General features: G+C 42.6%; 2 protein-coding genes across 6 annotated transcripts in view; one reads left to right on the forward strand and one right to left on the reverse strand.

The window, feature by feature from the left end:
* Window positions 1-22,469, forward strand: part of TMEM116 (transmembrane protein 116) — a 163,495-nt gene extending 141,026 nt beyond the window's left edge. The window contains exon 11 of the mRNA XM_060193081.1: window positions 22,294-22,469. Within this exon, the coding sequence (XP_060049064.1) occupies window positions 22,294-22,347 (54 nt within the window). The 3' untranslated portion in view covers window positions 22,348-22,469. The remainder of the gene's footprint in view (window positions 1-22,293) is intronic.
* MAPKAPK5 (MAPK activated protein kinase 5) lies at window positions 1-24,710 on the reverse strand. 5 transcript variants are annotated; one of them, XM_007528943.3, is made up of 14 exons: window positions 24,030-24,708; window positions 19,999-20,072; window positions 19,480-19,555; window positions 18,036-18,133; window positions 16,092-16,200; window positions 14,075-14,164; window positions 13,022-13,117; window positions 11,477-11,557; window positions 9,519-9,706; window positions 7,968-8,088; window positions 3,816-3,946; window positions 3,461-3,576; window positions 1,065-1,169; window positions 1-376 (listed from the first exon to the last, which is right to left on the reverse strand). In XM_007528943.3, the coding sequence occupies exons 1-14, from the start codon at window positions 24,063-24,065 to the stop codon at window positions 282-284; spliced, it is 1,416 nt and encodes a 471-aa protein (XP_007529005.1). In that variant the 5' UTR covers window positions 24,066-24,708; the 3' UTR covers window positions 1-281. The 5 variants fall into 5 exon arrangements, with proteins under 5 accessions (XP_007529005.1, XP_007528998.1, XP_060049061.1 ...); XM_007528936.3 differs by having other exon boundaries at window positions 3,455-3,576; XM_060193078.1 differs by lacking the exon at window positions 18,036-18,133 and having other exon boundaries at window positions 3,455-3,576; window positions 14,075-14,160; window positions 24,030-24,710.
* Between the last annotated feature and the right edge of the window lie 400 nt (window positions 24,711-25,110).

Consider the following 25,110-nt stretch of genomic DNA (forward strand, 5'->3'; position numbering starts at 1 on the left):
CAGTTTTTGTATACTTTATTACAAATAAAGTAATCTTGTTTGACAATACCACCTGTCATCTTACAAATATATGTTACTAAAACAGTCCTAAACAATAGTCTATCTCTAGAAACTGAGCTTTTCTTAAAAACAAATGAACTATTCATAAATCCTGTATCTAAATCTATAAGTATCTTTAAGCAATATGAAAATGAAATTATGATTTATTAATTTACATAAAATTACTTTATACATTAAAGAATAATTTTCAAATTGTTAAAAAACAGACTCTGAAGCTGTCATTATTGAGATTCATGGGACATGGTTTGTTCTTCTATCACTTGCTTCACAATTTCTGCCAGTTTCAGTCGATCGACTTTATCTGTGAATCCACGACCTAAAGCCCAGGAAGGAAGGAAAACAGTCAGTCTCCAAACTAGGTGACAGGCCGCAGTGGGTGGCCTTTTCCATGGGTGTGAACGACCAGGCCAGGCCTTTGCATTTCTCATATTTGGGAATCAAGCCAGCTAATTAAGTTTAATAGTTGTATTCCCTTCCCTTCCTTGTGTGTACTAAGGCTTGTATCTCAACTGAAAAAGCAGTTCAAGAAATACATCTTTATCCTGTTTACAGGTGGAGGAGGAAGTCAAAGGATAGCAGATATGGCAAACTCTAATCTTTGGTAACTAGCTTTTCTATAAACTAGGCAGATCAGCAGGGTGAGCTTCCCAGCACACTGTCATCATCCTGTTTTCCCCTGGCCCCACTCCTTAAGGTCATGCTAAATAGTCCTGGTATTGGAGAGGAATCCCGAGTTACTGGAACTTTTTATTAGCCCAAGTAGTGTATGAAGGGGGTTCTCCAGTGTTGCATCCACATTACTGAAGACTAGTAAAGAGGCAAGATACCCAGATGTGCCTGGGTAGTTAATACAGGGCTAACTCTCTGACCACAACAGTACACGCATTCTCCAACCTTACTTTACTTGAAAACAGCCCCAGCTAAGCTCCCAGAGACCCTACAGGTTCTATACAAAACCACTTCTCTGCATTCCTGGGAACAAGAAGTAATTTAAGACTCTTTACCATTCCAACTGAAGCTCTGCAGAGTATCTCTTAGAAGTTTGCATTCCCGGTTATATTTCCAGGCTTCTTGCATTACTTCATTCAGCTTTTCATCTTCATTCTCGCCTATCAATAAAGAAGAAATTGTGTTTTTCTGCTTATCATGAAATTTTAGCATCAGAGCTAGAAGAGCAGGATGTCAAACTAGGAGTGATTAAAAGTACAGATTTTATTAGAAGTCATCATTACGCTAGTTCTTATATGTATGCCACTTATGGCTATGAAGCTTTTCTACTTTGATAGTCTCAGACAAATCTTCTGCTAGCCCTCAGAATCTTAGCATTAAAGATGGGATATAAGCAGTATCAAAGACTCCTAGGCTAACCTAGGAGATGCATGGAAAGAGAACAAGGCTAGTGGGCTACTCCCTCTCTTCTCCTAAGTTCATTTCTCACTTTATTTTTAAAAAAAGATTTTAATTTTCTCACCAGGGCTATCGCCAGGGCTTGGTGCCTGCATGACAACTCCACCATTCCCAATGGCCTTTCCCCCCTTGCAGCAGCAGCATCACATTTACTTACTTTTTAAAATTTATTTATTTATTCCCTTTTGTTGTCCTGGTTTATTGTTGTAGTTATTATTATTGTTGTTGGATAGGACAGAGAGAAATGGAGAGAAGAGGGGAAGACAGAGGGGGAGAGAAAGATACCTGCAGACCTGCTTCACTGCCTGTGAAGTGACTCCCCTACAGGTGGGAAGCCAGAGGCTCGAACTCAGATCCTTAGGCTGGTCCTTGCACTTTGCGCCACCTGCGCTTCACCCGCTGTGCTGATGCCTGGCTCCCCTTACTTACTTATTTTTAACCAGAGCACTGCTCAGCTTTAGCGTTGGGGGTGCTGGGGACTGAACCTGTGTGTGCCCTTTGGAGACTCAGGCATGAAAGTCTTTTTGTGTAACAATTATGCTGGCTCCCCAACAACTTTATCTTATAGAAACAGAAAAAAAGAGGGAGAGGGAGAGGGAGAGGGAGAGGGAGAGGGAGAGGGAGAGGGAGAGGGAGAGGGAGAGGGAGAGGGAGAGGGAGAGGGAGAGGGAGAGGGAGAGGGAGAGAGAGATCTGCAGCACTGCACCACCATTCATGAAGATTGTTGGGACCAGAATTTTGAGCTTTACCTGGGCCTTGAACATGATAACATGTGACACACCCTACCAGGTGTGTCACTGCCCAGCCCCTAAAGATTATTTAATAAGGGGGAGTCTCAGAGTCATTCTAGCATATGCAGAGCCTGGGATCAGAACCAAGGCCCTCACATATGCAAGCCTCTACCATTCAGAAAACACAAAATCATATGCTTGACACTGGCAATAAAACCTAAGCGTAGCAATAAAACTGGGAGCTTGTGCAATGGATAAAAGTTGGACTCTCAAGTATGAGGTCCTGAGTTTAATTCCCGAAAGCACATGTACCAGAGTGATGTCTGGTTCTTTCTCTCTCTCTCTCTCTCTCCCTCTCCCACCACACCCCTATCCCTCATTAATAAATAATTTTAAAAATAAAGAAGAGAACACCTAAACTAGAAATTTTATAACTAGAGAGATTAAATTTACCATATTTTTGAGTTCTCACTGCCCATTCCCACTCATTTTAGTGATCAAAGACTTAATAGTATAATGTACTTTTTCTTTTTTTGCCTCCAGGGTTATTACTGCTGGGGCTCGGTGCCTGTACTATGAATCCACTGCTCCTAAAGGCCATTTTTTCCCATTTTGTTACCATTGCTGTTGTTGTTATTATTATTGTTATTACTGTTGTTATTGTTGGATAAAACAGAAATCAAGAGAGATGGGGAAGACAGAGAGGGAGAGAAAGATACACCTGCAGACTTGCTTCACTGCCTGTGAAGCAACCCCTACCCCCGCAAATGGGGATCTGGGGGCTTGAACCAAGATCTTTAAGCCAGTCCTTATGCTTTGCACCATGCGTGTTTAACCCGATGCACTACCACCCAACCCCCCTTTTTTATTTTAAATAATGCAGAGGTAACAGACAACCCAAGTCAAACCATCTCTCTTTTTTTAATATTTATCTATTCCCTTTTGTTGCCCTTGTCTTATTGTTGTAGTTATTGTTATTAATGTCTTTGTTGTTGGATAGAACAGAGAGAAATGGAGAGGGGGGAAGACAGAAGGGGAGAGAAATACAAACACCTGCAGACCTGCTTCACCACCTGTGAAGCAACTCCCCTGCAGGTGGGAAGCTGAGGGGTTGAAACAGGTTCCTTATGCGGTCCTTGCGCTTTGAGCCACATGCACTTAACTCACTGCGCTACCGCCTGACTCCAGTCAAACCATTTCTTTGATCACATACTTATAAACACACATAAAAGAAGAGCATTCATAAATGGTGTGACCTTTACCAGCCTGGGGGAGAATACACTGAGCAATCACATCTCGGAGCTTTTCCAAGGCAACATTTGAGTCCTCTGCTCCATTCTCACGGTCATGGATATAAACACTATCCTTTGGCTTGGTGCTTTAAAAGTATGGAAGAGAGAGAACAATAAAGTGAGACTCTAAAACCCACCACTCAACAGATGTTAACTCTAGGCGATAGATTTTTTTCAGATAAATTAACTACAGAGTATTTCCTATTTTTTATGCTGTTTCATATCTTCTCCACCCTCCTACAAGAAAGGAAAAGGGCAGACCTCTGGCTGATTCTGCAAAGCCCCACTATCCATGAAAGAGAACTGATAAAAGAAGCTCAATTACCCAAGTAATTTCCTCTTTCTCAGAATGGGGTTGTTCACAGAGTGCAGGGGTTTGAGGCTGACTTTGAGATCCTGGATTCGCATATTGGCCAGTTGCTCTGCGTGAGCCTGCTGGATTCCTGCAACCACTGCCTGAATGCAAACACTGTCATTAGTTTTTCACATTCATTTCTGGGCACCCAAGAAAGTTAATCTAACAGAGTAGGAAGGCAAATTTTAAAGAATTTCTTTTATACTACTAGTATACAAATTCTGATACAAATTCAGAGTACTCTTCATGAATTGGTAGGGCCCAGTGCATACCAGGCCAACCAGATGCCACAACAGCTGGACCTTTTTCCCTCTGCAAGCAAGAAATTTTAACAAAACACATGCTCACAGTCATTGTGAAGGGTGAGTGTAAAGAGTGGCCTACAGCTGTGTCAGAGCAAAGGTTGGCAGGCTGCCTGAGAAGCCTCCCAGACTAGTTTTTATCTCCTGTTCCTACCATGTAGACAGTTGCCTGTGTCCCAGTGCTCAGAACCCAACTATCTGACAAAGTGAATATAGTAGGCCTCTGTGAAGAGATCTGTAACTGAAGCTCATTCCCTCCCTTCCTTCCCTTTTTACCAAAGCACTACTCAGCTATGGCTCTTGGCCAGGGATCAAACCTGGGACCCTTACAATGTAAATCCTGTGTGCTACCACTGAACTGTTGCCTGGTCTCAGTCAGTAAATTTACAGTGAGAATTAACTTATGAAATCCAGAACTCTTGAAGTTTGTGCCTTTATAACTAGTATATGCGCTCACTGTGGACAGACCAATGAGTGAGGGCAAATAATTCCCAGGAATCTAGAAAAACAAAATTATCACCTCTACATATTAAAAAAGGACAAAGTGTAATGTGTGTATTCTTCCATAAAAGAGCAGGAAGGGGAGTCGGGCGGTAGCGCCGTGGGTTAAGCGCATGTGGCGCAAAGCGCAGGGACCGGCGTAAGGATCCCGGTTGGAGCCCCTGGCTCCCCACCTGCAGGGGAGTTGCTTCACAGGCGGTGAAGCAGGTCTGTAGGTGTCTATCTTTCTCTCCCCCTCTGTCTTCCCCTCCTCTCTCCATTTCTCTCTTTCCTATCCAACAATGAACAACATCAACAATGGCAATAATAATAACAATCACAACGAGGCTACAACAACAAGGGCAACAAAAAGGGGGGAAAAATGGCCTCCAGGAGCGGTGGATTCATGGTGCAGGCACCAAGCCCAGCAATAACCCTGGAGGGGAAAAAAAAAAAAAAAAAAAAAAAAAGAGCAGGAAAAGTCATAGATGCTTTCCCTGTGAGGGTGAGACTGGAATGGAATGAGTGAAAGGGAGCTTCTGTTTTTGTTTTGTTTTTTATGTATCTAATATTATTTGAACTTCAATGACAAATTTGATAATTAAAAAAAGCAATTCCTTGATAAGCATTCAATTAGATCAGGAAGAGTTCCATACAATAGCTGACCCCGGTTCCCTGGTCTTCAAATCTGTCTCATCTGATCAGATTTAAAAAAAAAAATTTAAAAGATGGGATTAACTTAGGTTCCATCTCCTAGGTAGGCCTTAGATAGACACTTGTCAACATCAAACATATGGCCATTTTTCTACACTTGTAAAGTTGAACAACATAGATCACTTCTTTAAAGCAGAACTACACTGTCACACTGCAGTCCCATCTTACAGGCCTAGGAAAAACATCATCATATCATTAAAAGATTCTGCATATCCATACTTGGCTTCATTGTGCACTGGTTTTTTTTCTGTTGTTGTTGTTTTTTAATTGCTTGACTCAGTGCCTGCATGATGAATCCACTGCTCCTGCAGCCATTTTTCTTTTCTTTCTTTCTTTCGATAGGACAGAAAGAAATTGGGGGGGGGGATAGAGAGAAAGATAGAGGGGCCAGGTGGTGGTGTAGTTGGTTGAATGCACATATTACAATGTGCAAGGACCCAGGTTTAAGCCCCCAGTCCCAACTTGCAAGGGGAAAGCTTTGCAACTGGTGAAGCAGTGCTGCAGATGTCTCTCTGTTTCTCTCCATCGGCACCTCCCCCTTCCCTTTAATTTCTGGCTGTCTCTATCCAATAAATAAATAAAAGATAATTAAACAAGAGGGGGGTGGAGATAGACACCTGCAGACCTTCTCCACTGCTTGTGAAGCCTCTCCTCCGCAGGTGGTAGGGGTGAGGACTCAAACTTGGGTACTTGAATATTGTGATCTGCGCACTTAAACCAGGTGTGCCACCACTCAGCCCCCCATATACTGATTCTAAAATAACTCTAGGAGGCTTCCTCCCCCCCTTTTATTTGACAGGACAGAGAGAAATTAAGTGGGGAGGGAAAGAGACACCTTCACTTGCTTCACTGCTCCTGAACTCTCCCCCTCCCCCACAAATGGAGAGCTGGGGGGGGGGGCTTAAACCTGTTAACATGTGCTTAACCATGTGTGCCACCACCCAGCCCCCATCATTTTTTTTTTTTTATATCTAAGATCCAAAAAGTCATATTGTAATCCAGATGTGCTGACAACCATAGGGTCAGAATAATCCATTTCTGGATTACTGGGCATATTTAAACCAAAAGACAAATGCCCACAGAGATATCAAGTAACTCTGTTCCTTCCAGCTCTCCTTTCCCTTCCGGACTCCACCTAAACTAAGAAAGGTCTTAGTATTTTTTTCCTACTTGCTTATTCTTTGTTACATTTCAAAGGTAGGAGCATTCAAATCTGCTCACTGATTTCTCAGCCACACTGGTCCCAGACCACAGATCTCATTAATTTGAGGCCAACTTAAACAGTATTTATTTAGAACCTGAGAACTCCCTTTTCACGAAAACTAGCATTGTTCCTGATTTCTTTCAGTTTACATCAACAGATATGATACTCACTGTCGCTTTGTAACTAGTCAGTCACCAAAAATTGTAGAACTCTATTTTCAAATGTTTGCTCATTTCTCCGTCTCAGCTCCCAGAGTCAACCTCTTAGTGTCTAGACTGCTGCAGAAGTCTTAGTTTGGCAAGTCTGTAATTCTGGCTATACATGCCCGTATTTATACCTTCAGAAGGTAGGCAATCTATTCAGAAGGCTCTACACTGTGCCAAGAGTTAACCCCCTCTACTACTTTCAGAGTCCGACTCTATCACACTTATTTCATGCTATCCCATTAGTGATCAGGCTGTTTTTCCAACTGATGGAACCTGTTCATGTTGTTTGCTACTCTTGCACACTTAGGTTATCTACTAAAAATACAGGTCCATGAAGGATGATAAATGACATAGTGGGGGTTGTATTGTTAAATGGGAAACTGGGGAATGTTATGCATGTACAAACTATTGTATTTACTGTTGAATGTAAAACATTAATTCCCCAATAAAGAAATAAATAAAAAATAGATAAATAGATAAATTAATTAATTAAAAAAATACTTCAAGATCAGCTCACAGTTGAACATGTGAAAGAGGTCAGAAATTGGGGGCCAGCCAGTGGCACACCTGGGTAAAGGCACATATTACCAAGAACAAGTTCAAGTCCCCTCTCCACACCTATAGGGGAGATGCATCACAAGTGGTAAAGCAGGCCTGCAGGTGTCTCTTTTTCTCCACTCTCTATCTCCCCATCTCTCTCAATTTCTCTGATAAAAATTAGAAAGAATTTGAAAAAAGGTAAGAAGCTACTTTACAGTAATTAATAAATATTGTGAAGTGTTTTATCTTCTTTTCTAATAACCGCATTTAAAAGACATCCTCTTTTCTGAATTCCCATTATATGTAGAGAAAATTTAGCATGCAAGGTTCTGTCTGAAATGTTCCCTCTTTGTATAGTGTTTATTAATCTTTCCAACCAACCTGTTTAAACTCCTTAAGGAAGGAAAGGTTTCATATACTATTCTGTGTCCCCAGGCCCACAGCACAAAAATGGAGAGTATTTCTTTGAATTTTTCTTTAATTATATCTGCTGGGCCTTGCTCTAGTGTCTTCTGTGGAAATTCATTATTTACTTCTCAGTCTGATTTTTAGGAAATCAGTGATGTTTTTCTGTGAGACTGTGTAATCTTGTTTTGCCTTTAACCTCTAAGTTGTACCTAGGAATGCCTCCTTAGCACAGTCTTTTTCAATTAACAAAATAAGTATCACTCAAAACCTTATCCATCATCAGCTGAGCAGAGGGTAGCACATTATCCAAGGCTTCAGTGGAGTTGAGCCAGGGGTGGTCCAACACTCCCTCAATGGTGAGTCTTTCCTCTGGTTTGACCTTTAAGAGCCTGTGGAAGAGGAGACCAAGAAGGCTGCAGTAAACAGTTGGTCTCAGAATGCCAGAAGTTCCTGGATCTGCCTCTAATTTTCTACCAACTCCTACAGACCTAGGCTTTCCATATGCAGGGCAGAGTTCGGTTTTTCACCCCTAACCACTGGGTATAAGGTTCTTGTGTCTTTAGGTAACCTATTCTACACCGGGCAGAGATAAAAATGACAGAAAGAGGGTTCATCCAGTGATACTTCAGCATGAATTCTATGGTCAATAAGGTAAATTTATATATGGCCTATATTTCCCAAGACCTAAAAATTTTCATATTGATGTATCTAGGACAGTGGGCTCTAATTTCCAAAAAGAACTCAAAGTACTCTCTTTCTGGCTGATAGTAACTACCAGATTAGTTAAGGGGCTAAGCTGTTCCAAAAATACAGACTGTTACTGGTGGTAAAACTCTTAGATGTCACCATATGGCAGGACATGAGTCCTTTACTTCAGAGACATTTAAAAGCTGAAAATCTATAGAGTCTCTGAGAAGGGGGTGACATTTGTATTGCTCTACTATCAGCTTTTTTATCATACTTCTTTACATCTTGTTCACTTGTGCTGATGCACTTCCTGGCTCATCTCAACACTTTTGCTAGGGTTTTTATAGCACTTTCTTCCAAATGTCAGTCAGGACAACATTCCTACTTGCTTTTTTAGGTTCTCTGTATCCTGGATCATTCTGAACAAAGATCTTCAGATTCAAAAGTAAGAATTTATGAGTCTTCAAACTGAGAAATAATAATCTATAGAACTAAGAATCATGTAGAAAGCATTGAGGGTTTTGGTTAAGTAGCTGAGAATATAGCAGGGAAATACGATAGGGAAAGAGATGTCTGAAACGTAGCTTCCACCCTCCTGAAACACCTTTTCTCATATACTTCAAAACTAGACCCTCTTTACATACACAGATCCCTAACCATCAAGACAAGTTCATTTTTGACAAAGTTTTACTTATCTGTTTGTCACTACCTGGGCTTTACCACTGTGGTTCAACTTTTTCAGACAGTGAGAGGTAAGTGGCAGGAGAGAGGGAAAGATAGCACAGCACCAAAGCTTCCTCAAGTGTGGTGGGGGATAAGCTCAAAACCAGGTCCAATGCATGGCAAAACAGATGCACTGGGGCTGGGCAGTGCCACACTTGGTTAAATGCACAAATTACCGTGTAGAAGGACGGATGCAAGTTCAAGCCCACACTCCTCACCTGCAGGGGGAAAGCTTCACAAGTGGTGAAGGAGTGTCGTCTCTCCTTCTCTATCCCTTTTCCCTCTCAATTTCTCTCTCTTCTATGAAATTAAATAAAGTTAAAAAAAAAGAAGACTATCCAACATTCCTTTGTGTTTCCCCATTTTTAAGACTGTTTTGGCCTTCCCACCCAGCACCCCAGAGACTCACTTCCTCACAACATCTTTGGCCATCTCTGAGATCTGGCTCCATTCTTCCTCCGGGAACTCAAAACTGCCCGTCATGATCTTTTTCCGCATATCCTTTGGGATAGTCCGGCTATGGTGTTTGGAGTAAAAAGGAGGGTATCCACATAACATCACATAGATAATCACTCCTAGGGACCACAGATCACAGCTCTGAAAGCAAAAGGAAAATGGTCACTCATAGTAAAGACAGAACCCAAAAATAATGTCTCTATGACTGATCCAGAAATTGGCCCTAGTGTGTAAGTTATCTTCCAGTCCACAGTTAACCAACTTATCACTGGGGTTTGGTTTTTGGATGATGCCTGCCTGCACTCTTCCTAGCAGCCATTTTTATTTTAATTTTATCCCTTTCTCTTTGTTACTGACAGAGGGTGAGAGACAAAAGCAGTGAGGGAGAGACAAGAGATATCTGCAGCATGACACCACTTTTCGTTGACGTTTCCCCTTACTGGCAGGAACTGGGATCTTGAATTCAGGTCTTCGCGCACAGTAATATGTGTGTTCTATGGTTCTGCCACCACCTCGCCCCTCATATTATATTTTAAAGCATATATACATTGACATAAATATATTGGGAAATATATTAAATATTCCATTTGCAAATAAAATCTTTTTTTTTTTTTTTTTTTAAGCAACAGGGCAGAAAGCCAGAGTGAGAAAGAAAGTGTAAGAAACTACAGCACCATAGCTTCCTTCAGTGAGGTGGGACAGGGCCTGAATCTGGGTTGTGTACATGACAGAGCAACACACTATCTAAGTGAGCTATCTGCCATCCCAGAAATAAAACTATTATAATAAAAAGAGATAACACAGCAGAACTTAGACTGGAGTTGGTGTATTGCACCAAAGTAAAAGACTCTGGGGTGGGGGTGGGGGTTCAGGTCCTGGAACATGATGGCAGAGGAAGACCTAGTGGAGGCTGAATTGTTACATGGAAAACTGAGAAATGTTACACATATACAAACTTGTATTTAACTCCTTACTGTAAATCATTAATCACCCAATAAAGAAATTTTAAAAAGAGAGGGAATTAATTCTCAAAAACTAAATAAATCCATCAACTCTGACTCTCCCATGGTTCAGTTAGGTCATTTAGTTTCACTCTAACAGCTGACTACCGATGACAGTATCTCTGGAGAAGCAAGATACCACATGTGTGAAAGTGAAGGACTTGAACACTTTTTGAAGTTGAACTTTTTACCTCTATAATTTTTATAATTATGTTTCACAGTATGAGCCATGTCATCTGGAACATCTATTAGTATGAGGGTAAAACCCATGGGTGAGAGAGAATAAGCAAGACATCTCATTTCTGGAAGCAAGAGGGAGTTGTACTTAACTCAAATCATGTCACGGGACTGAGAGATGGCTCCTTGCTCGGGTAAAATGTACACCTTACCATCATGAGGCCTGGGCTCTATCCCCTACCACATGAGTAGCACTAACTGAACTTCATGGATGGTGGAGTGGTGCTCTGGTGTCTCTCCAGAGTGGTGCAGTAGAGAAAGCACTGGGCTCTCAAGCAGGAGATCTCAAGTGTGATCCTCAATATTGTATGTGCTGGAGTGATGCTCCAATTCTCTCTCACAAATAAATATTTTTTAAACAATGAATAAAATTAATTGGTCAGTTTAAAACTTCAGCCACCACAGTACCTGTAAGGGGAAGCTTCATGAGAGGTGCCATGGTGCTCAGATGTCTCTTCTCTGTCTCTACCCCACCCCCTCTACCCTAATAGCTAAAAAAGAATAAAATAAAAGTCATTGGGAGAGGTGGAGACTTGCAAGCAATGAGCCCCATAAGTAACCCTAGGGCTAAGAAGATAAAAAAAGAAGGGGCAAGAGGAAGTTAAGAGGGGAAAAGAATGAGTTGGCTAGTTAGTTGAACACAAGCAATTCATAAAAGAGAGGCTTCCCCTACCTTATTATAAGTGTACGGTGTTGGCGAGGTAGGTATGATGCCAGATTTCTCCTTCTGATGCCTTCTCTGTGCCTCTAGTACCTATCAAAGATAGACAAAAGAAGATAAGTTACGGGGGCCAGGCAGTTGTGAACCTGGTTGAGCACACATGTTATAATACACAAGGACCTGGGTTCAAGTCCCAGGTTGCCACCTGCAGAGGGAAAGCTTTTGCAAGTAGTGAAACAATGTTGTAGGTCTCTCTTTCTCTCTATCTCCCTGTATCCTCTCAATTTCTGGCTGTCTCTATCCAATAAATAAATAGAGATAAAATATTTTTTTAAAAAAAAAAAAGATAATTTACTGGAAAATACACCACTTGCAACTTGAGACAACTGCTTGAAGGCTGAAGAAAGTGGACAACAGCAATCCAGGAGCAAGCAAGCCCCTGAAAGAGATTTTCTCTCTTTTCAACTGAAGCATCTGAGATTTCTGGCTTTTCCTGTGGATTGCCTTTAAACTTGTGGGAAAGCAGACTGGTGCTGCAAGAAGATTAGGTTTAAGCACCTGTCGCCATCAAGGACTATGACACTCTGTTTAGCGTTAGCTACTCCAAGGAGGTAATCATTACCATCCATGGGGCCATCATCCTAGCCAAACTCTCCGTTGTCTTACACAGCTGGAGTCCTGGGGAACAAGACTGACAAGCCCCGCATGTCTGTTCCCAGCTGAGAGGATGCTCTGGCTCTGTGCTGGTATGCTCCATCTTTACACTCTTACCCACTGGTATAGCTTCAGCCTCTGTGTCCACAAAGCTGCTAATGGTGAGTATTGAAGACTGCTACTCTTTGGTCAGGAACTAAACTGCCATCCTGGACAACTTTGCCAAGGTCACTCGATACCATCTCCACAACCTATAGCTATCTTATTCCCACTTCTGGAAAGATGCCATTCACCAGATCTATTAAGAATTCACTAACCCGGGAGTCGGGCGGTAGCGCAGTGGGTTAAGCGCAGGTGGCACAAAGTGCAGGGACTGGCGTAAGGATCCGGGTTCCAGCCCCCGGCTCCCCACCTGCAGGGGAGTCACTTCACAGGCGGTGAAGCAGGTCTGCAGGTGTCTGTCTTTCTCTCCCCCTCTCTGTCTTCCCCTCCTCTCTCCATTTCTCTCTGTCCTATCCAACAACAACTGCATCAATAACAACAACAACAATAATAACTACAACAACAATTTAAAAAAAGACAACAAGGGCAACAAAAGGGAAAATAAAATAAAATAAATAGAAAAAAAAAGAATTCACTAACCCACACCAGCACCTCTGTGTGGAGGACACAAGCTCCAGCTGTGGTCACCACACAGTGTTTTTATACACACACAAACACATATACACGGGCACATACACATATACAGAGTGAACAATAACTACAACAACAATAAAAATCAACACAGGCAACAAAGGGGAAAGTAAATAAGTAAAATATATTAAAAAAAGGAAAGAAAGAAAGAAATTAGAGTCTACAGTAAATTTGTTGACACATCCTGTGGCAAAAATGGCAAATGCTTACCTGAGGTGCTACATAGTAAGGGGTGAACTGGGGTGTCATCAAATCTCCTTGGTCAATTTTGGCAAATCCAAAGTCACACAACTTCACTGGGGCATCCTAAAATAAAATAAACAGGTGTCACAGTTCTATAGTTCTCAATGACCATTAAAGGAAAGTCCAAGTTCAAATATCTTGAGTGGCTAACTAACTAATTAATGCCCCCAGGCCTGGAAACACTGATTCATATTGAGGAACTAATCTTAGTAGTAGAGAAATAAGAAATTTCTACCCACTCACAGATGGCCTTGTTTTATTAATTATTTCTCAACAGAAAGCCAGGCTTTGTATTTGCCACTACCCAGCACCCTCCCCAGGGTCAGTTTTCTCATTAGCAGCCAAGGAGAAAGGTACATAGGAAGGCACTGCAGCAATGTTCCACCATACACTGGAGCTTCCATATGGAACTGGGCCACAAACTCAAGGCCTTGGCACATGAGAAGCCTCCTCCCCTACTGGGTGAAACATCTCCTGGTCCAGCTGATCCTGTTTTATAATATATAAAGGCAGCACAAAAATCTAGATTAGTAAAATGCCCCCAACTTTCTCTACTGGCCCATTGTCGTCTCTTAAACTCAGGGTGAAGCTTCACTCAACATCAGCTTCCTGATAGCCAAAGCAATTTATCTGGCAGAATGTGGTGCACAGAGCAAAAGGGGGTGGGGTGGGGGTGTAGAGCACTTACCAAGGTTAACAGCAAACACAACTAAGAAGTTTCAAGTTAATATACATATCAGTATAAAGATTCCTATTTCTTTATGCCCCCCCATAATGCCTAAAATCTTAGGACCTACAAATACATAGTAGTATCATCTAAAATGATCATGCTAAATATAAATACGGCACAAGTTTTCTAACTTTAGCAATTGAACAAGTGAGAAATGAGAGCTGTTTTAGAAAGACTTTGGCCTAAAACCATTTCATGAGCTTAGCATCCCAAACACATACACACACAACCATTTGTGAACTATGCTGAGAGCAGCAGCATGAACCAAAACAAAGCAAAGCAAATCTCACCAAAGAGTTGTCCTTGAAAAGCAAATTTTCAGGTTTGAGGTCTCTGTGTGCGATGTTTAACAAGTGACAGTGCTGCAGAGCCAAAGCTATCTGGAAAAGGACACAATGGAGCAACGACATCTTAAAAGGGGCATTTTTAATGTTCCTGATTTAGACAACTCAAAATATTTTTTAAAATGATTCTTAAGTTAACTAATATTATATCAGTTTTCCAATTTTAAAGCAGATACTAAGTAAGATTTGCGGTACCAAGAAATAGAAATGATTCAAGTGGGAATGAATTAAATTAAATGCAACCTGTATTATTCTAAGCAAAAAGAAAAATACAATAGTAAAATAATTATTTGTCATAATAAACTGATGAAAAAATTCAATACAAAATGAAAATGAAAAGCTATCACTTCCATTCATCTGGTATGTAACAAGTACTACAGGAAAAGCACCACACTGGGCAGTCTTCAGCAGGCCTGGACTTCCCTCAGCAGCAGACACTAATGCGCAATCCAGGCAAGAACTGCCCGTTCAGGGAACTCAACTCCAAGCTCTATATCTTCAAGAAAAAATGGAAAGCAGCTGACCAGACTTTTCCATCTCATGTTTCAATTTGTCTAGCCTTTGTTGAAAATGCTTCCTGTTCCCGGTTCGAGCCCCCGGCTCCCCACCTGCAGGGGAGTCGCTTCACGGGCGGTGAAGCAGGTCTGCAGGTGTCTATCTTTCTCTCCCCTCTCTCTCTGTCTTCCCCTCCTCTCTCCATTTCTCTCTGTCCTATCCAACAACAAAGCAACGTCAACAATGGCAATAATAACCGCAACGAGGCTGCAACAACTAGGGCAACAAAAAGGGGGAAAAATGGCCTCCAGGAGCGGTGGATTCATGGTGCAGGCACTGAGCCCAGCAATAACCCTGGAGGAAAAAAAAAAAAAAAGCTTCCTATTAAGGTAGATGTCAAAGGTTTGAGTCTTAGAGAAAATTATCAGAGTTCATCCTTTGGTTCTAATTAGAAAATACGTGCTGTAGGTGAGACTGCTTTGTTATGTACATGACCCAGGTTCAAGTCTAGCTCCCACTGCAACGGAGGAAGCTTTTGGTGCTGTAATATCTTTCCCTCTCTGTGTGCATGTTTCTCTCCTTTGAACTAGTCGACCAAATGGTGAAACCCTGGAGACACCAATAAAGAAAAAAAGAAACATACAAGATCTAATTTAAAAATGAAGTAGAAAGAATAACATCTATCTGCTCAACTCTCAGAAACCCTACCTATTCAACTCTCAGTATGGAATTTGTCTTAGCATTCCAAATATAAGTTTATCTCTACTAGAAAAGAGAAATAAGAAAATGCTTAAAGCTCATGGGAAATTTGGAGGAATATTTAAATTAAGAACCAGCTGGGCTATGCTTATTGCTTTTCTTTGCCTTCCTACTTGCACCAAAAGATTAGCCTTGGAAGGTTTAGCTTATGAATTCCTCAAGAATTAATTCAAGTTGGCTCCTAGTACTTCTTTAGTAACAAAATAGAGTGTCAGTGTAGAGTGAATATAACCAGGAAAACTTCACAATAATTACAAAGACCTTAGAGCACTACTGCAATGTGGATAAATAAGAAAAAGGTACTGGCTCATAAGTAAAGAGTACTTTATATACGACTGTCTTAAAACATTATTTTTACATATTTTTCAGGTGATATCAGCACTACTTTATTTTAACATCTAATAACAGTACTTGGTATTTATATCTCTTGAGATATCAACTGTTTACAAAGAAGTTAAAATTACCTTTCTCCCAGAATTTACTTATAAAGGCAAACGACTGACAGTCACTTTTACAGGTTCCCCCCACCCCAAGCAAAAAAAAAAAGTCACATTTATCTTGTCAAAGCATCTTTTCTGATTATATAACAAAGCAGGCAATGAGAGATCAAATAGAGCTTTTCTTCAAGCTTTCTTTTATTCCCCCAAATGAAATTGTTCTTGTTAACCAACATTGTTGGCAGTTTGATTGGTACCCGGGGTTAACTTGCCTGCTTTGTTACTTGGCTGGCTTGCTTCTCTGTAAAGTGCCGGTGCTGGCTGATTCTGTGAAATAGCTCTCCCCCTTCCATCATCTCCATTACAATTAAGAGTCGAGCCCTGTTTGAAAGCATTTGATTTTGTTAAGTTAAAAAAAAAAAAGTGAAACATTCATTAGCTAACCTAGATACCTCATCTATAAAGTGTGTAACTATTTCTAAAGTCCACTTCTACAAAGCTCTTTTAAACTGAATCTTTGTCACTACCAGTGGGACATTATCAATAAGGAATATCTCGTCTGTGACCTAAGACTCTCCTAAGACACTGATCTGGGAGCAAAAGAATTAAGTTTTGAAGATAACGATTCTTTAAAGATACTAATTTAAAAAGCAGGGTTTCTTTCTTTCTTTTATTTTTGTTACTGTCGTGGCACTGGGGCCTTTCATGAGCTGCCCAATAACACTACTCCAAGGCCAATTTTTTATTCTTTATATTCTAAAGATCAGATGGGGGTGGGGTGGGGTTGGAGGAACAGACATCACCACACTGCCCTGTCATCCACAGAGCTCCCCCCAAGTGTTATGGTGCTCCTGTATGATGCTGAAGCTTAAACCTAGGGCCCCATGCACGGTAAATCGTACACACTACTACATGAGATCTATCCCAGTGCCTTAGGAGATATGTCTTAAATATGCATCATAATGCACCTAGATCAAAGTGTACTGAAAACCAAATATGACTCTGTGTTGGACATGAACTCCAGTCTTCTGGCTGAATATAGGCTGTCCCGGCTATTCATTCAGAGAGAGAGAGAGACTTTCTCTTCATCGCCCACTCCACTTCATTCACGTAGTGTGTGTGTGTGTGTGTGTGTGTGTGTGTGTCTTTCTCTTCATCACCCCCACCCCCACTCCACTTGTTCTCCATACATCCCACAGCATAGCCTGCAAGGCAGCTGGAGAGGGTGACAGCTACAAAATAAGAGAAAAATTTCTCATGTTCTCAAAAAAAAAAATCTGAATTTTACCGCTCTTTGATATAAGTACTTCCAGCTTCCATCCAAATGCTTTCACCAACAGAGCACAGTTACAAGAAATAATCATTTGACTTCCTGTTTGTTTTTGCACATCCTTCTTTACCTAGTAAACCTTATGCCCCCACATTACTGCTTAGTGAGACACCTCACCTCCCCGACTTCTACTTGGCTCCTTTCCTCTGTAAATTCAAAATATTTTATGGATGTCTGTCCTTGGTGCCTATCACACTGATATGATAACAGGTTTATATTCCATTCTCCTAAGCAGAAATCACACCTTAATTTTGAATTTACTGAAAACGTATTAGAATGTCACCTAGTAGGTTTTGTCATTTGGTGGCAAAATAATAGTGCTGACTTCTCCTTTCAAAGGAATATCAGACTAAGCAGTAAGTTTTTTGCCACAACAACCTCTAAGACTTTACCTAGAATAACATTTGGCCTCCTTGTACTGATTTGAAAAAAAAAAGTTTAATCCCACATTAAAATAAATAAATAAAAATAACTGCAATAACCAAGGGGTACTAGAAAAGTGAGTGGAGTATAGCTGAAACAAGACTGGCACTGAAATTGTTAACTACTGCAGTTGTGTGCTAGTATGTGGAGATTCATCATATAGTTGTCTGCTTTTACAAATACTTTAAATTTTTCAAAATAAAAAGTAAAGAGGGAGGGAAGGAGGCAGGCAAGGAAAGAGAGGAAGAGAGGAAGGAAGGAAGGAAGGAAGGAAGGAAGGAAGGAAGGAAGGAAGGAAGGAAGGAAGGAAGGAAAAAGAAAGGAAGGGTGAGGATGGAAGGAGGGGGGACGGAAGGAAAGGGGAGGAAGGGAAAGATAGAGAGCAAAACAATGGAAAACTCCACTACACCTTGGTCTACATAGGGAGAGGTGGGCATGTGAGGATGACCCAGGGTAGTCTTACCTGGGGCTGGACTCATGAGGAAACTGTACACTGTTAGCAAACACTTCAATAATTTGAACTATGTTTGGGTGTGTGGCACACATCATGTGCAGACGTACCTTAAAGACAATAGAGAAAAATATTCCTGTATTTAAGGGATGCCAACATTTGCTCTCCAGCCATCCCCCAAACTGATTATATTAGGTACAAGAGGTTAAACCTACTATAGCAAAAAAAAAGAAAAAAAAAAATCCTACCACCTAGAAAGATTAAAAAAAAAAAAAAAAAAAACTTATGTTCATAACGTATTATTTTCTTTCTATGAATAAAATACTCTTTCCATGGGTAAAATCTCACCAATATATTAGTTTCTATTATCTTTTTTTTTTATTTCCTTTTGTTGCCCTTGTTGTTTTGTTGTTGATATTGATGTTGTCGTTGTTGGCTAGGACAGAGAGAAATGGAGAGAGGAGGGGAAGACAGAAAGGGGAAGAGAAAAAGAGACACCTGCAGACCTGCTTCACAGCCTGTGAAGCGACTCCCCTGCAGGTGGGGAGCTGGGGGCTCGAACCAGGATCCTTACTCCGGTCCTTGCACTTTGCACCACCTGCACTTAATCCACTGCGCTACTGCCTGACTCCCTAGTTTCTATTACCTTACTAGCAAGTGGAAAGTATCACAGATAACTCATTTTATTTCCAAAATCATCTTTCTTTTAGCAAAAGAATGTCTTTCATTGCACACATTAATATAACATGACCATACCCAGGTAATTTTTTAAAAAATTTTATGGCAGTAAACAGTAAATACAGTTGTTGGTACATGTGTAAAATGTCTGTTTTCTGCAAAACACTTTCACCTCCTACCTAGGTACTCCTCTGCCATCAGGCACCAGGACCTGAAAGTCACACATCCCCACCCTGCCCCAAGAGTTCTTTACTTTGGTACAATGCAACCCAGATTTTAAAATTTTTTTCCCTTTTGTTGCCCTTTTTGTTATTATTGCTGTCGTTGTTGTTTGATAGGACAGAGAGAAATCGAGAGAGGAAGGGAAGACAAGAAAGGGGGAGAGAAAGACAGACACCTGCAGACCTACTTCACCAGTTGTGAAGCAACGCCCCTGCAGGTGGAGAACTGGGGACTCGAACCAGGATCCTTACGCCTGTATGTGCGCTTTCTGCCATGTGTGCTTAACCTGCTGCACCACTACCCGGCTCCCAACAACCCAGATAATTTTAAACAATGCCTATTTTCAGAGTCCTCTAGCAGTTTCAAGACAACATTCACCAGACTCTTTTACCATTTTATCTTCATTATTCAAGGACCTTTTCCAGTAAGCAAAAGCAGAAATCAACTGGCCTACTTCAGAGAATGTACACTTCAGTAGTCACTCCAGGAAGTTTAAAAAGAATAACTCTTAGGCACTTCAAATTTTTTAGGCAATCAAGCCAATAAAGGATCATACCTCATTTCTAGCTTTTGGACGATCAAAAAGAATTTTCAGTGCAAACCGTTCTTGGGTTGATTTCTTCACACAGACTCTAGAAGTAGAGAAACAAATTCTATCAGGAATCACTGAAGTTACAGTGAAAATTAATCTTAAAAGTTTGCCCTCTGAAAAGTATAGTTCTAATCCAGAATATATACAAATGCATCACAACTAACTTGCCAGCAAGGTTCACAGGTAGAAGGAAGCAGAAAAGCACCTCACACATCCTTCTCAGGTCTCAGCCACTGAAAATCAATAGTCTTGGCTGGCTACGGGCGACTCTGCCAGTGCTTGCAGTCTGGACATCATAAATGACTATACTGTAGAATATGTGACTTGACCATAAATAGGAGGAAAGACCTAGTATAAGCATTTCTACTTGTTGAAACTAATGACATTCCACAAATCCGGTACACCCGATGCTTCTAATTTAAATAAATGTAAAGCTACCCTTTTCAAGGAGCTATTGTCACAGTTCACACATGAACAGCTTACCTCACTGGACCACTAATTCCAGCTCCCAGCTTCTGAGTCCAATTAATATTATATTCCTCTAAAATGGAGGTTTCCTGTTAAAATAAAAGAGGGAAAGGGCAGATTATGATTCTTCAATTTAAAAAAAGAAATGAACTGAACAATTGAGACCAGAAAAGTGTCTGGAGGCAAAGTCCATACCTTGTATGTGTGAAACCCTGGGTCTGATACCCTACACTATATAAAATCACAGTGGGGACTGGGAGATAGCACACCAGTAGAGCACACACTTTACCATGTGCAAGGACCTAGGTCTGGGCCCCTGTCACCACATGGGAGGATTATGCAAAGGGGAAGCTTTACAAGGAGCACTGTGATGTCTCTCCTCCTTTATCTTGTTCTCTCCATCCTCTCATAAAAAAATAAATAAATGAAGAGTATCTCTTACTAAAAAAAAAAATGAAACTTTCAAATCCAGCAACCTGGGACTAGAGAGGGCCCACAGAGTGGGGCAGGTGTCTTGTCATGTGTGTGCATGGCCCAGGTTTGAGCCCTAGCTCCACACTGAAGGTACTATGACATCAAGGGAGTTTCTAATGCTGTGGGGTCTCTCCATCTCTGCCTATCTCTGCCTCTCAGTCTGTCTCTCCATCGGAAGGAAGGAAGGAAGGAAGGAAGGAAGGAAGGAAGGAGAGAGAGAGAGAGAAGTCAGTGCTGGAACAGTGAAACTGCAGGCATGGGCTGCGCCTACGCAAAACAAAAAAAAATGGGGGGATGGGGTTTGCAGTAAAGTGCATGGGTGAGATACTGAAATCAATCTGATACCACAATAAAAAACAAATGAAACACTAGAGAAAGAAGAACAAACTACATCCAAAACAAATACAAAGAATAAAAACTACAGCCAAAATCAGAAAAATAGAAAAAAAAAAAAAAAAGAAAGAAAGAAATCCCAAAGTGGGTTCTTTGAGAGATCACCAAAATTAACAAATCCTTAGCTACACTGAGACTTGTGAAAACACAAAAGTTATTAATACTAGAAACAAAAGAGGCCATCGATCAGCCTTATAGGAATCAAAGCATTATAGGAAATGTCATAAACAGCTTTAGGCCAACAAATTAGACCACTAGATGAAATTGATAAATTCTGAGAAAGACAAAATAACCACAACTGACTCAAGAAGATACAGAAAAATCTGAACAGACCTTTAACAAGAAACTGTGTTAGTACCAATAACAAAATCCAGAGCCACAAGACCCTTACATAAAATGGCACAGAATTTATGGACAAGCTTCCCACACCTTCCCATATCTTTGAAAATAATCTCTAGATTATGAACACTACTCAGCCCAATGTAAGTGCTGCATAGTTGTTATCCTATTGGGTTGTTGGTAAAGCCTAAGCCTGTGCAAAATCGTGTCATGACTTTTAGGGAATCAGAAACAAAAGTTTAGACATGACAGTACAGATGCCACCCGAGGTCTAACTATATACTTTTTGTTTTTTTCCGAAAGCTAGGGCTTTGCACATGCATTGATCTTGTTTGGTTTTTGCTTTTTTCATTACTCCAGGCTGTTTTCTCATTCAGATGCAGAGGGAGGGAGAGACATCACCTTACATACCCTAGCTGGTGAGCTACCTCTCCAGCTACATAGTATTTCCGTATGGGGTTGGTTGAATCTGCAAATGTGAGACCTATGGATAAGGATGACTCTGTTTGCTCATCAAATTAAAACAAAAGAAAACAAAACAAATAAAAACAAAACCAAACTCTATGGGCTGTGTGATGTTTCCCGGCTCTTTCTGTGGGTAAGGAAATAAAGAGCCAGGAAGTGAAGTGATTTACTCAAGAACATAGCTAGCTAATGGCAAAGCTGAGATTTCGACCTAAAAGTCCTTCTTGCAGCCAAGTAGCATTGCCTTCCCATTTATGTAATTGCCCACACTAGAACTCTGTTCCTCTTCAGCTCAAAAAAGAACCAGTGGTCTGCAAGGCGATGTGTGTTCTGCCTTCCTCCTGGAAGGAGGGAGGGAAGGAAAGGGCAACACATACTTTCATTATCTAATCATTTAAATTTAGGCATCAACTTATTAAAACCCTCAACAATAAAACCCGAACCAAAAGAAAACAATTTTTTAGAACCTTTGCTTTGTTGCTTACAATTTGATCTTCTTAAATGTCTATGTTGTATTTTGATGCCATATTTATTTACCTATTAATTTAGTCACCAGTTATCACTGAGGTTCCTAGTCTGCAAAATTCTTCCGCTCCCAACAAACTCTTTTTTTTATTATTTTCCTTTATTTTATTTTAGATGGAGAATGAGAAAGAGACAAAAGAAAGAAGAAAGGCTGGGGAAACAACATAATGGTTATGCAAAAGAACTTTCATACCTAAGACTCTCTAGTCCCAGGTTCAATTCCCCAGCATCACCCTAAGCCAGAGCTGTGCAGTGCTCCAGTAAAACGTAAATAAAATGAGAATAAAAAACCATTTAATTTAAAAAGAGGAGAGATAAACAGCACTGTTTCACTACTCATAAACCTTCCCCTATGCAGGTGTCTCTTGCGGTGGCTGGAGGCTTAAACCCAGGTCCTTGCCCATGTTAAAATTTGCTATCTATCTGCCCCTTGATGGTTCTTAAGAGATTAAGTGGGGGGTGGGGGAAGTGTGGGGTGGAAGTGTTTCAGTGGTTGGTAGAGTGCATGCCTTTTCATGTATCAGGCCCTTGGTTTAATCCCTGGCACCACATGGAGCACCTCTGACAGCACTAAGGGAATTTCAATTGATGGTGGAACAGTTGCTTTGGTGTCTCTTTTTCTAAAAAATATATCATTAAAAATTGGGTAGAGACTGGCTCAGTGATATCATGCAAGAGATGTGTTTGTTTAGGGGGACTGATGATTTCTATAAACTTCACTACCCCACAGATAGTTACATGCCTATGTCCTCAGCTACTGGTAGCAGTGACTGTTTTTGTTTCTTTTCTGTTTGTTACCACAATTCCATCACTACCTATGGATCCTCTTTTAATCTTTCTCTTCTTTCCTTCCAGATGGGAGGGGAGGGAAAGAGGAATGACAGCACAGCATTGCTCTACCCCTAGTCAGGCCCACTTGGCCAGGTGCTCCCCTGTGACGGCCAAGGGCCAGAGCACAGATCCTCACACACAGAAATTTGTGTTTTACCCAATAAGCCATCTCCTGGCCCCCGACTGTTTTGAAAGGGACAAGAACCCACGCTGCCAATGGATGCCTGTCCTCTGAGGCAAAACAAAACCCTTAGGTGCACTGAGTTGACCTAAGATTAGAATTTAATGATACGTATCAAACTCTTAAGTTTCAGTCTTCAACTCCTGAGTGTAATTTCCTCGTACCATAGCTTTAACTCTTCGGGGCTTTTTGACTATTTGATATATATAGGAAAACTTACCATTTTATTTGGGTCATTTTAGAAGACTTATGTTTGTTTTTATTTTGGCTAACAGAGCAGGAAGTCACAGGACAACGGTAGTTCTCTCTAAATAAACTCAAGAGTTCCCTAGGAGAGGATGGAAGACAAGAGGAGGGGAACCACGGGACAAGAGCAACCTATCCAGCAAAGCGCAGACTTTGTAAGAAAACAAACCACCATTCGTGAAACTGCAGATTTCCTGGAGGCTGGTTTCAGACAAATTGGGAGCAATGGATAAGATAAAGTCCAACTCTCCCAGTGGGTTGCTAGCAAGCAGAGCCTCCCGAAAGGAAGGCTGCGGATCTTGGGAAGGAACCCAAAGTGGGGACCCCTGGGTCCCATGAACACGCAGTATTCCCACGCCACTCATCTTCCGTCCTATCTGGGCAGAAATTACATCCCTGATTTAGCCAGGGAAATCGGAGGCAGTGAACACCCCTCTCTGGGGTCAGCCCTTCGCCCCAGGGCAGTAATATTTGGGGAGGCCAACACCCGGGAGTGGCCCGAACCTGTCACTCGGAGTTCTCTCTGCTCTCGGGGGCTGGAGCCGAGGAAGGCCTCTGAGACAAAGCGGGAGGCAGGGGGCATCCCCCTCACCTTGATGGCTTTCTCCATGTCGCTCCCCTCCGACATACTCCGTGGGGGCCCCACTGTCGGCTGCGGCGGCGGCTGCGGGAGCAAGGGGCTCCGTGATCCCGACCCTGGGCCTCGGGGAGACGGGCAGCAGCCGCCCCCGGGGACGGGCGGGGACGAAGGCCCCCGCGCCGGCTCAGCTTCGGCAGGCGGCTCTAGGCGGGCGGCGGCGGCGGTCCCTGAGGACAAGCCTTTGTGCTGGGCCCCGCGCGGCCGCCTCCCGGCCTCATCCCCAGCCGGGGAGGCGGGCTCCCAGGGCAGAGCGAGGTGGGAAGGGCCCCGGCCCCGGGCGCTGTGCAGGGGCCTTGAGGGGCCGCCGCCTAGGCCCGGGCTCGCCAGCTCCTGATCAGGAGCCTGCGCCTCCGCCTCCGCCGCCGGCACCGCCGCGAAGCCGAAACCGAGCTCGCCGCCGCCGCCGCCACCGCTTCAGCGCCACACATCGCCGGGACACCCGCGCCGGGCAGCCCCGCCGGCCGCCCGCCTGCCGGCGCTGAGCAGCCCCCTCGACTCTGGGCCGCCCCTGCAGCCGCCCAAGCCCGCGTCCCTACGGCTCCTCGCGGCCCTCGCTGCCGCCCGCTGGGGTTTCCGAACCGCCCCGGAACCGCGCAGAGGACCCGCAGGCGCCCAATGGGGCCTCCCCAATGGGCGCCGCACTCAGCACAGGCCCCCGGGGCCTCCGCTGCCGTGGCGCTGCGCTGATGACGCAAGGCGCGGGCCCGAGGGCGGGGTCACTAGCAAACGTCGCTCGCCGGGAGCGGCTGCTCGGGCTTGTGAGGCGCGGAGATTTAAACAGGCTGAGAGACAGTGCTCGGGGGCCCGGCGGTGCCTCGCTAAGAGAACAGGCGACAGGGCTTGCGGCGCGCCCTCCGGAACGACCCACCTGGAGGGGCGCACGGTAAGAGTTCTGCGTCCGTCGGACGCTCACTTCACGCGAGGCGCTTTCTCTGGAGTGGGCGTCTGCTAAGTGCGCGCTCGCCGCCAGTTTGAGGAGGGGGCGCTGCGGCTCGAACAGCCAGGACCCCGGGGGCTCCTGACGTGTAACAGC

This window comes from Erinaceus europaeus, chromosome 6 (assembly GCF_950295315.1).
Source record: "Erinaceus europaeus chromosome 6, mEriEur2.1, whole genome shotgun sequence".
NCBI classification, from domain to species: domain Eukaryota; kingdom Metazoa; phylum Chordata; class Mammalia; order Eulipotyphla; family Erinaceidae; genus Erinaceus; species Erinaceus europaeus.

Excerpts from the sequence above, each read along its gene's own strand:
- MAPKAPK5 (XM_007528936.3), bottom strand. The coding sequence starts at position 24,065 with ATGTCGGAGGGGAGCGACATGGAGAAAGCCATCAAG. Across the intron at positions 14,165-16,091 it reads CCAGCCAAGTAACAAAGCAG|ATAGCTTTGGCTCTGCAGCA; the intron begins GCAAGTTAACCC and ends GTCCTTTTCCAG. Across the intron at positions 11,558-13,021 it reads CTTACTATGTAGCACCTCAG|GTACTAGAGGCACAGAGAAG; the intron begins GTAAGCATTTGC and ends TATCTTTGATAG.